Here is a 12,515-nt window from a genome sequence, read left to right on the forward strand (position 1 = left end):
CAGATAACCCTTGAGTGGATTTAAAGAAAAAGTGTTTATAGGATATTAGTTTTAAAGAATGCAACATTCTCAGCTGCCTGGGACGCCCTGTGTGTTGGCTTGGCCTTGCAGGCACATCAGAGCTGGGTTCCCAGCTCTGCCACTGGGAGAATTTATGGTCCTCTGTCTCGATTTCCCTGTGTGGCGATAATAACGTCTGCCTCACAGGGCTTTTGTGATGAGTAAACCGAAGCACAGTAAGCAAACGATGACTAGCAGATCTAAAACCAGCAGTGCAACCAGGGCAAATGGAGCAAAGTGTCTTCCGACATCTTCATGAGGATTGGGGAAAGGGCGACCCTGCTCGGCCACAGAGGGACTCCAAGACCTGAAATCTCCATCCTCTGTCCGCTTCTGACTGCCAGTGGTGTCAGTGGGTGGACCTGGGTCTGAGGCAAACCGGCCGACAGGGCTCGGCTTTCCAAGGGTGGAGGGAGCTTAAAACATTTGTACAATTAAAAAGTCATCATTAAGACATTTTGTTTTACCTGAAGTTTGATGTCCAGGGTCAAAGCCTAGGCCATGCCATTTTAATTCAAGTACTGGTTGACCTAGTATTATCTTGATACTGTATCCAGTTTAGTATTCACAGGTACCTTTAAAGTTTGGACCTTCCTCTCCGTCTTATAGGTGAGGGCAAAGTCTCTCGTACAGTTGAGGATTATTAACCTGGAGTGAACATGAAATGTGTGTAGTTCATACAAAGCTCATGGACACAGACATGCAGACTTAGGCTTGGGTTCCACAGAGTTAAAGGCAAAAATAAATTGGTTGAATGGGTTTGTCATGAGAAAAAGTCACAGAGTTTTATTATGAAAGCATATGACATTGGATCTTCTTTGGGATTTGCACATGAACATCTCAAGTCTCTGGTCTGTGTTAACTTTCGAAGCCATGAGAAGTAGCCCAAATGTTAGATACGGAATGGAACTCAGCTGTCACCCAGTCCAGCACTTTGATTTCGGAGTCGCAGACACAGAAGCCTGTAGAGGTTAAGTGACAGATGCAAGGCCTTGCAGTTGGTGGCAGAGCTGGGACTGGAACCTGTGACCCCATTCTGATGCGAGGGCTTGTTAGTCTATATGAAACTGCCCTGCCTTGAAGTGGCATCCGCTGCTCATGGGGTAGCACATCAGTCACTCTTTCACTCCAAGGCGGTAGTGACATACCTTGCCACCAAACTGAAGAGATGTTTTAATAATACGTTCCAGATTTCCTTGGACTTTGGGTAGGCTTCTGGCCATCCTTCCCACCCCCATCTGTCATGCTCGCTCATGCAATGCAAAACGATTTGAATGTGACTCAAAAAAAATTCCGTAGTTTGCCTCACCTTCTGAATCCTACTCTGCCCTCTCTTGCCAAGTGTCCTAGGTGTTTCAAAGGCCAGCAGGACAAGCTGCCTCTAGACAGCCAGTCATCTGACTGCTTGTTGCTGCAGTTCCCTAGCAGCCGGAAAGCTGCAGGGTTAAGTCTGTGGACTTACGATGCACCGATCTGACCAGTAAATATTTGATGTTATTGACTTTTTGTGGTAGTAAAAAAAAAAAGAAAAGTCCCTCATGGTACCAGGATACCTTGGTATCAAGGCAATGAAAGTTGAGACTGATCAACATTGTGGTCACTCATCTACCCGGCACTGACATTCGCTCCGTATTACTTGTCACTCAGAGGCAGAACAGTCAGCGTATGTCAGCATATTTAATGCGTAATGTGCTTTATAATACAGCTCCAGAGACATTGACTTTAAAAATACATCGATAATTTGCTTTGTATACATAAAACTGCCTTGGACATTTTCCCCCCCCCTCTGTGATATTTAAGTAAAAATAGAATAGTGTTCTGTTTTAGGGATCAGCCTCTCCTTTATGTGTGTGTGTGTGTGTGTGTGTGTGTGTGTGTGTGTGTGTGTGTAGAGAGAGAGAGAGGGAGGGAAAGGGAGAGAGAGAGGCAGAGAGGGAGAGAGGGGAGAGGGAGAGAGGCAGATAATATATATATACACATATACATATATGTGTGTGTACATATATATATATGTGGAGTATATATATGTATTTCCTTTGGAGTCCTATGGAGTGATGTGTTGCCATGGCAGAATCGTGGTTAAGCTTCTGTAGGCTTTGGAAGCCCAGCGTTGCTTCCTATCCTGACTCTCTGGCTCTCCACTTCTTTTATGGTTTTATTTTTGGCTGCCTAGTGTTTGCCATCTGTTTTGTTGCTCAGTTCCCAGGTTCCCTGGCTGCCCACCATGTCCTTAAGTTGTTGATGGTCAGTTCAAACTCAGAGAGATCACTTAGAGAAAAGCGTTTTATTCCTACCTGACAGGAACATAGAAAACAGTGAAAACAACAAGACATCTTCCTGGATTTAGCTGCATTTAAAAGGAGATTTAAGTTTACTTCTCTTTGATGGTTATGGAAGGTATACTTTGTGTCAGGACTTGTGTTAATTCCTTTTTGGAGAAATGGCAAGAATCTAGGTATATTTAGTTTTTTTTTTTCTTTTCTTTTTTTTTAACTTTAACACCCCACCCTCACACCTAGTTTCTCTTAAAGTCGTTCTTTCAGACTCCAAAAAATGAATGTAAGTTGCATAGGTCTAGTGATGCCTTTCAATCACTCTGAAATCCCCAACTTTTTACTATTTACATTTTTCTAAAATTTTTTTTGTTCCTTAAATCGTTCTTCATTGCCTCTAAGTTCCCCTCAATCTGCTGGTACCACACCCCTTCCCTTTGCAGTTGAGTTTCCAGAAGGAGCAGTTTATATCCAGCAGCTTTATGCTTCTCTTTTCACGATCATCCTTTTCCCATCTCTACAATCCATTTGCTTTCTGTCCAACCAATAAAATTATTCTAACAAGGATCACTGTGCTACCTGCTGCTGTATTACAAGCCACGTCAGAACTGCACAGCTTACAGCGGCAACAACTCCGTTATTTCTCTTGATTCTATGGGTAACTGGGCTCAGCTGGGCTGTTCTTCTGTTTCACATGGCTCAGGTTGGGTCGCAGTCATCTGAAAGCTCAACTAGGTTGGAATGTCCAAGATAGTCTGAGACTTGCTGCTCGTGAGTCAGCTAAGAGGTCGACTGGAGCTGCTGACCAGAATGCCTTGGTGGTTCTCCATGTGACTTGGACTTCTCAGCATGGTGGTTGGGTTCCAAGGGAGCATTCTCAAGTGCAAAGGCGGAACCCGAAGGTCCCCTAAAGACTAGCCTGGGAGGTTTTACAGTCTCACCTCTCCCCACATTCTTTTGGTGAAAACCGGCTACAAGGCAAACCAAATTCAAAAGCTGGGGAATAGAATCCATCTCTCGATAGGTTAGTGGCGTGGTCACATTACAAAAGAGCTGTGGGATGCTGTGGCCGTCTTGTAAACACAGCTATGAAGGACATCCTAATTGACCCAACCAGTCTTCCATAGCACTAGCTTGACTGGCCACTGTCCATGGTGCTGCCTCCTGGTTTCTTTTTTCTCTCTCTTCCCACTCATTCCCAGCCTTCTCCATTGGTTCCTCTTTCCCTCCTTGCTCCTGGCATATTGGTGTTCCCCAGGATTCTTCACCTTCTTGTCTTTTCATTCTTTATTTCTTCTTAGAAAACCATATCTGGCTTCTGTTTAAACTGATTCGTTCATTCGTTTCACAAATATTTATAAGATAATACTGTGCATATCCCATTTGCTGGACGAAAGGACCAATAGCAGGTTCTGCAATGTGCAGCCCCAGAAAGTGTCATTTATATTGTAGACTGTCTCTGTCCGTTTCTGTCGTATCTATTTTATATCATTTCAGTGGTTCTCAGTGGGGGGTGATTCTGTTCTGCAGGGGACATCTGGCAATGTCTGGAGACATTTTCCTTCTTGCAGTTTGGTGGTAGGGAACTACTGGCATCTAGGAGGTATGGAACAAGGATGCCGCTAAACAGCCCGCAGTGCACAGGACCGCCCCTCACAAGAACAACCTGGCCCGATATGTCAGGTGTGCTGGATCGAGAACCTCTGTCTGTATCTAGATCCACATTCTCAGTGTTCTGTCTGTCTTAGGCTCTGAGAATGCCATTGTCATCCACGTGCTTGGCCTCCAAGGTTGCGTCACTCCAATCCACTTTCACACTGCTGTCAGAGTGACTGGTTTTTTTTGATGCAGTGTGGACGGCTAAACATCTCTCCTGATTTGAAACACATCCGTGGTCCTTCAGGGGCCTCAGATAACCTTTAAACTTTCTGCTGTGGCCCATGAGGTATTTTATGACCTGACTTCTTTCTCATCTCTCATCATGTCTTTCTAGTCCTTTTCAGTTCAGCCCTCCTGGCCGCCTTTTTATTTCCAGAATGTGCTGTGCTTTCCTCTGCCTGTTGGCCTTTGCAGAGATGCCTCCATCCCAGAGACGGCAGTTAATTCTCTTTCAACTCTAAGCTCAAGCCTCCTCTTCTGGAAAGTTTTCCTGTACTATGATCTCGACCCCGCTTCAGCCCCAGGCTAGACTCAGGGATCCTCCTTTCTGCCCCTTCTCTGAAGACCCATAAATGTCTCTATATAAATCTGATGCCCCCGTAATAACCGTAACACCATCCTGTCGTGTTTACATTTTTTTGCTCACATCCTGCCAATCATGCTGTGAACTTTTTTGAAGTCACTGGATAGCGTTTGCCTCTGTGGTGCTGGGACATACTTGGGGTTTCATCAGTGTTTGCCTACACAAAGGGATCCAGAGTGGCCACCTCTTCTCTTCTTAGTGGTGGATGCTACTGGTTGGCATTAAAGGTAATGTATTTCATTCAAGAAATGAGTTGGAAGCTGAATGTCCACCAGTGGCAAAATAGTTGACTAAATTATGATACATCCTTATTATTGAATGTTTTGCAGCTATTATGCAGGTTGGAATAATTGTATTAAACTAGAAAGAAGTCTGAGATGTCTCATTAAGGGAAAATGCATGAAAAAATTGATAGTATAATGTAGAGATGTGTGTAGACATTTGCATATGTTTGTATGAACATAGCACATGTGGAAAGATATGCTTCAAACTGCTAACACTGGTTATATTGAACATGCCTTATTATTGTAATCAGCAATCAATTTAAAAGTAATCAGGGGTATTCAGAAATAAATTTCAAGACCAGCTATGAATCTGTAGACAAATAATAAAAATAGGAGATAGTGTAGAAGAATATTTCTTTAATGGCTTAGAGAATGTTTATAAAACCGGCGATGTCTTTTTTGTGTATGTCGAATGCTTATGTATTCATAGAAATAAGTCTGTAAACATTTAGAACAAAACGTTAACAGTAATAATTTCTGGATGGCAGATAATTTTTATTTCTTTTGGCTTATCTGTATTATGCAATTTCAAAACAATGAGCATGTTATTTTCATAATAGAATTAACATTATTTCTAAAAATAGAAGGTAGTATATGAAAACTGGTACCATTAAACTGCCTGTTATCTGAATACTTAAGACTGGAAGAAAACAACAATAGTATGAAATGATTGCAAAATGAACCCATTCGAGAGTGGCAGTTGCCACATAACCTTTTTATTCCTTTCTCGTAGCAAAGGCTGAAGGAAGAGAAGGAAGCCAGGCGGGCACTTTTGGATGGTAGACATGACTACTTATTTGCGATTGTAGCTTCCTGCGTGGACCTGAACAAAACTGAAGTGGAGGACGCCATTCTCGAAGGGAGTCAGGTGTGATGCCTTTGAGTTCTTGCCGACTTGATCACAGAGGGCACAGGGGGTGCTGGAGGCCGGATGCCATGCTGGGTCTTAGAGGGCAGTCCCTGTTTGAACACGGATAGGATGCCATTCAGCTTCAGTACAGGTGGTAGCAGAGTGAGCTTAGGGTTCTCCAGCTCTTTACATTGACTGGAGTACTTGCGATTGTCATATAAGTTCCGTGGTTCTGACGGTGGCTGCAGTGAAGCTGGGCTCAGGCACTGTTTTGGAACCTGAGTGTGGGGAACAGACTCTCTCAACTGCTGATTTACCTTTTTTTGAACCTATCTCGTTCTGAGCTGGGTGATTGAATCGTACCATCGTTTCCTGGGTTTGACAACCAAATCTGGTTTCTTTTGTTTCCGACCTTGACTTCCATTTTCTGCTATGATTTCCCTCCAAAACCTGGGGTGTGATTTGACCTTGGATGGGGAAGATCATACATGGGTGGCTATAATTTCCTGGGCGGTGAGAAAGACAGGTCAGGAGCCCTGTGGTAATTTCTGAAGTTTTTTTTTTTCTTATTATTAGGCTTTAAAGAGGGTATGGGGGGGGCTTTTGTTGACAGGGGTGTCACACTGTTGATAATGTTTTTCAGTGGAGGCTTGTAAATGTTTGACAACTAAGGCTTTGGGTAAGAGGGTGGAGGGAGGCACTAGTCTGGGCATTTGTTGATTTCTGTTCCATAAATACTCCCACCAGTGCCGATTCCAAACTACCAAACAGATATTACTCAACGCCAAGTTGAGTTGTTGTCATCATTTGGCTGTTATGAGCCAGCATGAGCCGGCTCCAGCATTCCACTGGCTTTGTTCCTTCCCGCTGTGTCACTGCTGGGCTTAATAGGAGTCCGTGGGACAGTTAAGGGTGGATAACACTGAAACAGTTCAACTACAGGGCGAATCAGTCAGGAGTTAAGGAAATTCCTTCTTCTCTTCTTTATTCTCTTCATCACAGCTAACTATTGACTGTTTACCATGTGCTAGTCTCTGTTCTAAGTGGGGTTCAGCTATTAGCCCATTTAATCCCCATCATACCAAGCGGTAAGTAATATTATTTGCCAAAAATGGAGGCACAAAAGGAGACAGAGTCACATAACCGCTTCAGTTTCGGGGACTCTGTTCATGAGTCCAGTGCTTAACTGCCCTTCTTTCTAGTTCAGACATCTGTGTTTGGGGGATGAATGAACTGTAGGAAGCCCAAGTCAAACTGCTGGGTCGTGATTAGAACCCAGGAATGTCAAACCTGGAGGTTTAAAGAAAGCATCCTGGCTCAGGCTTACACGCAAGGCTAGAGGGGCGGGGGTTTCTGTACTGGCCGTGATGGAAATATCTCCACTACATGCCTGGCTTGGAAGTTAATCTCACGGAATGCATCCTACTCAATCCCTTGGCATCCTCAAGAAAGAAAATGTAACAAAGAAAACAGGGCAGCTTGCTTTTTAATATACATATTTTTTTACTTAATGGCTTTATCTATGACATAGTAGAAATTGGAAGGGGGTTATTTTCACATTTAAATTTTTCAGGCTTTATTTTACCCTTTAAAACTTTTTTTATTTTAAATTGTGGTGACATACACATAACATGAAATTTACCGTGTTAACTATTTTTAAGTGCACAGTTTGACAGTGTTAAGAACATTCACACTGTTGTGTAGAGAATCGTCAGAACTCTTTTCATCTTGCAAAACCGAAATGTGATGCCTGTAAACAACTTCCCGTGACCCCCAACCCCCAGCCCTGGTGACCACCCTTTCTCTCTGTGAATCGGACAATTTCGGATGCCTCAACTAAGTGCAATCGTACTGTATTTGTCTTTTTTTTTGACTGGCTGATTTCACTTAGCAAAATGTCCTTAAGGTTCATCATGTTGTAGCATGTGCCAGAATTTACCTCCTTTTTAAGGCTGGTTCATTTTTCATCCTATGTGTGTGCCGCATTTTGTTTATCCATTTACCTGTCGAGGAATAGTTAGATTGCTTCTGCTTTTTGCTTACTGTGAATCATGCTGCTATGATCATGTGTGTCCAAGTGTCTGCAAGATCCTGCTTTCAGTTCTTTTGGGCATATACTTAGAAGTGGAATTTCTGGATCATCCGATAATTCTATCTTTAATATTTTGAGGAACTGGCATGCTTCTTTCTAGAGTGACATTTTACATTCCCACTTACGGTGCACAAGGGTTCCAATTTCTCAATATCCTCGCCAACATTTATTGTTTTTGTTTTTTTTGACAGTAGCCACCTTAATGGGTATGTAGATTTTATCCTTTTTCTTCCGATTTTAATTTAAAACTGTGCTATTGACTATTTAAAAGAAGCTTTCTCATTGGTGGCAGGCCAGTTGGCAGACCTGTAGATGTACAGTGAACCTCACGATGGGGACCAAGTTCCATGCTGCTGTTGGCTGGATTGTCCCATAGTCACCTGTGTTCTCATGGCATTTTTCAGTGATTATTGAAATTTAACATTAATAATTATCTCTAATGTGTTAGCCTGGGTTTTGGGAGGTTTGTTTTTTTCTTTCTGATCTGCAATTGAGTGAAAGTGAAACACTCATCTATATTTATATCTGCCTGTAACAGCTCAGTACTTTACAAAATTAGCAAAAATGGAGGGACGATCTCTTTCTGCATGTGCATATATAGCAAATTTTAGAAAAATTAATTGAAACACTTCTTTGAACTGAATCTTTGCTGTGTGAGGCATTTATTCTTTCACGGTTTTTATGTCGAAACAAATGGGGTGCCTCCTATGTGGTGTGCCTTAGATGCAGCCCTGAGTAAGGAAGATGACGGTAAGTGCTGGTTTAAATGCATTTTCTAATTCAGGACAAAGTCGTTACTGTGCCTTTTTTTCCCCCCGCAGATTGATAGAATCGATCAGCTTTTTGCTGTTGGAGGTCTTCGTCATCTGATGTTTTATTACCAGGATGTGGAGGTAGCAGAAACAGGTATCCAACTTTGACGTAACAAACCCAGAAATATGTTGTTAGATTTATCTGGGGATGATATGAAGCAGGAGGCCACTGTGAGAACTGACCAGGCCTCTCCCACTGTTTGTCACCTTAGGATGGGGGACAGGTGGGCACCAGTGAAGTGTGCTGGGTGAGGCCCAGGTTCTGTTTTCACCTCAGGGAAAAGGGGTAGGTATTTAGCTTGGTTGTTCTAACTTTATTTGGGATATTTTGTTTTCCTTTTCAGGCTGTGCTGTTAATTAAGGAATCAGAAACTAATTAAACTTTCTTCATATCCTAGTTCATTTAATGCAGCTATATTCCAGAACTTCTTATGGGCATCTGTTTCTTCTCTATATAGGCACTGTTTCTTTTTAACGTAGGGAATGTTGCCAATAAGCAGAGCATGAGTCTTCCGGTTAAATATCACACTCTGTTTATCTTTCACTGACGACGATTCAGACGAGTGATATTGAGTGGCAAGTTTAGTCATTTTCACTTAAGAAAAATTTGCAAATCTCTGTGTAGATTCAACTGGTGAATCCCAATCTTCTCTTCTGCAGATTCATATAATTTTAAAGCCAAACTAGGAACATAAACAAATATATTGTGACTATATTAAAATATCGTATGTACCCTTTTATTACTTTTTTTTGAAGGGAAAATAGTTACTGCTGTTGGTATATCGGATGACTATGCTTTTTTTGTTTAAAAACTGAGGAAATTGTGCACGCATATGCTAAATGACTGGCATTTTCCCAACATTATCTATGTGATATTTTGCGGTCAGAAAGTTCATTATATTTTGAGTGAAAAGTCAAAATAATACAGAATTTTCGAATTCTATCCCAGATTGCGAAACTCATAGAACATTGAGTTCATCCATCAAGGGCACTGGGTAAAACTGGCCATTGTGCTGTATAAATCTTATGTCGAACAAGAAGGGTTTATGGGACGGAACATAAATGCAAGTTTATTTTTGTTCTCACTCTCCCTTTAAACATTTTCAGTGGTATTAAAATGTCTGTACTCTGGTAACGTACCCCACCCCAGTACCCCACCCCAGTACCCGATCCTGATGTGCTCTGTTCTGTCATCCCTCCAGCAACCCTGAGGTTTAAGATGGCCCCAGGCTCACTGTCTTTTCCGTGGGGTCCCACCTGGTTCACTAGAAACATGTCCACTTCTTGTCCTGCCGTCAGTGGACATGTTGCCAGCTCCCAGTGTGGCCCAGTTTCTCTCTATCGCATGCTGTGTTTAGGTTTCTAGGGGAGGTGTCATATCTCAGTCCAATTGTCCGTAAACTCCAGGACGTGCAAATCAGGCTTTTTAGGTAGTTGGGTCGAAGAACCTGTTTTTTCACTATAGCGAGCAATGGTCCTGGTTTGCCTGAGATTTGCCCAGTTTTAGCACTGAAAGTCTCATGACTTAGGAAACCCTCAGTCCTGGGCAAACTGGGACAGTCGATCACCCCCTGCTTGACCTGAAGTATAAGTGGAAGCGTTTCATACCACTGCCCTTCCCACGGCATAGCCGTCCACGCAAAATCCTTCCTTAGTCCATGCTCTCCTGAGCCTTCTGAATTCTGATGTGGGCAAGATGTTTAATCAGTTCTAGGACACCTACTTTGAAATTTCTGCAGAAATTTTTTTTTTTTTTGCATTAAAAGTCTCTTTGTTTTCTGGTATGTATCATACCTTGATGCCTTGGTTGAAACTTCTAGTTTAACTTCTTACTCATGAGACTCAGGTAATATGAGTCAGAAGTATGGGACATAATTTGGAATGAGAGAGAGAGCTTCTGGTTACCTTTCTTGGTAGGGTTCACTGTCAGCTCCCGGTCCGAGTCTCCAGCCCAGCATCACAGTGGGAAGAGCCCAGGTGAGGAATTCATGCAGAGGTTGGAATCCCAGGGTCTTAAGATTCAACTTCCAGTTCACTCTCTTCCCCAAGTCCCTCCATAGCACTGTCCTCATCACCTTGCATGACCTCCCAATTCATTTGGAGATATAAAACTTTGTTGGACACATGGGGCACAGTGGAATAGCTCAGAGCATACTCTGAGCTAAATGGTCCGTTTAATGGTCTGAGCTAAATGCTCTGTACTTAAATGGTCCACTTAAATTAGCCACACGCTTATACCACCAAAAACGAATTTTCAAATAATAATAATAATAATAATGTGCAGTGAGCTAGTGTTTTTATGTGCTTTTGTAAGCACTTTACAGATATTAACTTATTCAATCCTCACGACAATTCCAGATGCTGGGTTTAATATTATTATTCCCACTTTTCCAATGATAAAACCGAGGCACAGAAAGATCAAGTAATTTGCCCAAGGTCTCATGGCTGGGCTGTGCAGCCTGAGGTCAAAGCCCCAGGAGTCTGACTATAGCGCCCACACTGTTCATCGCGATGCTGTCCTGCTTCTACATGATCCTGACTCTAGCAAGGAGATGACAGACCGTGACAGAGATGGGGTAGCGGGAAGTGGGGTGGTGTCTGGAGTTCTGTAGTTCGAGCTGGTTTTTAATCTTGGCTCTGCTGCCTGTTGGCTGAGTGACTTGGCATAGGACACAGCTGTGCCAAGCTTGGTAACGTAGACAAGGTTCCAAGCAGAGGGCGTGGCACAGAACATGCTGGGAGATGCTGTCTGCTCCCTCGCCCCTTCTCACTGCCCCGCGAAGGCTCAGAGCAATGGAGACAAGCTTTGTAGCTTCAGCAAGAATCTGCTCTGGACCAAACTTTCTTATTTCTGCTCCTCCCATTCCTGGTTTGTTTGTTGGTTTTTTTTTTTCCTGGAGCAACAATTTTGAAATGAGCCTGTAATTGAGAATCAAGCAGATTCTTTTAGATCCCTTGAGGGCTCAGGCTAAAGATTATCCAAATGGTGGACCTTCTGGGCACGTGACAATACCTCAACAAGGAAACTTCATGCCACGAGGCAACCACGTGGACGGCAGGTAGCTTCTGTGAAACTAAAATTCTTTTGCATTTGTAGGACAACTCGACTCTTCCGGAAAAGTGAAGAAACCGAAGGTGTTCGTGACTGAGGGGAAAGATGTTGCTCTCACTGGAGTGTGTGTGTTCTTCATCAGGACCGACCCTTCCAGAGCCGTCACCCCTGAGAACATCCACCGGGTAAGCAGCAGAGCTGTCCTTCACGCCAACAGCCGAGAATCACGGAAGTTTTACAGGAGACAGTAATCCCTGTGGAGACAACCATTGTGTTCGTTAAATAAGTATCTAAAACTACTTTCAAAGACATATTTTTAAAAGCATTGAAAGCAAGGAATTAAGAGGACATTTTCTTTAAATCTGTTGGGTAAGAGGACTTAATCTTCAATTTATTAACAAAAACTGATGTAACATTATATGTGTGTTTGTGTATTTATGTGAGTGTGCATGTGTGTATATGTATGTTTGTGCCTGTATATGTGTCACAATGAGGTCTTCCGTTTTAAAAAGAATTCCCTACGCATAGTTTACCTAATGGCAAATTTCATGCATTTAAAATAAGATTTATGAAAGCGAATATATAACTTTATTTTGTTTTGCATGCAAAATGAAGTTCATCTGTACATGTCTCCCCTGCCCTCAATGTGTACATTATCTGCTTGGAGCAAATAAACTGGTAAACATCTTCTGTTCTCTGTATTTCATGCTTTTATTTTATTGCAATTTAGAATAGCATGCAGCTTATGTCCAAACAACAATTTACTGGAATGAGAGACTGATATACAAACAGACAATGGCTAGACCACATATGGAAACAGAACTTTGACAGAACCTGCAAGAACCTGCCC

At 42.5% G+C, this 12,515-nt stretch overlaps 1 protein-coding gene across 1 annotated transcript in view; it reads left to right on the forward strand.

Moving 5' to 3' along the window:
* The window catches only part of DNAH5 (dynein axonemal heavy chain 5), a 223,620-nt gene that overhangs the window by 9,425 nt on the left and 201,680 nt on the right, over window positions 1-12,515 (forward strand). The window contains exons 3-5 of the mRNA XM_023532947.1: window positions 5,593-5,727; window positions 8,623-8,707; window positions 11,711-11,912. Coding sequence (XP_023388715.1) covers window positions 5,593-5,727; window positions 8,623-8,707; window positions 11,711-11,912 — 422 coding nt within the window. The remainder of the gene's footprint in view (window positions 1-5,592; window positions 5,728-8,622; window positions 8,708-11,710; window positions 11,913-12,515) is intronic.

The sequence above is a fragment of the Pteropus vampyrus genome, unplaced genomic scaffold, assembly GCF_000151845.1.
Source record: "Pteropus vampyrus isolate Shadow unplaced genomic scaffold, Pvam_2.0 Scaffold94, whole genome shotgun sequence".
Classification (NCBI taxonomy): Eukaryota; Metazoa; Chordata; class Mammalia; order Chiroptera; family Pteropodidae; genus Pteropus; species Pteropus vampyrus.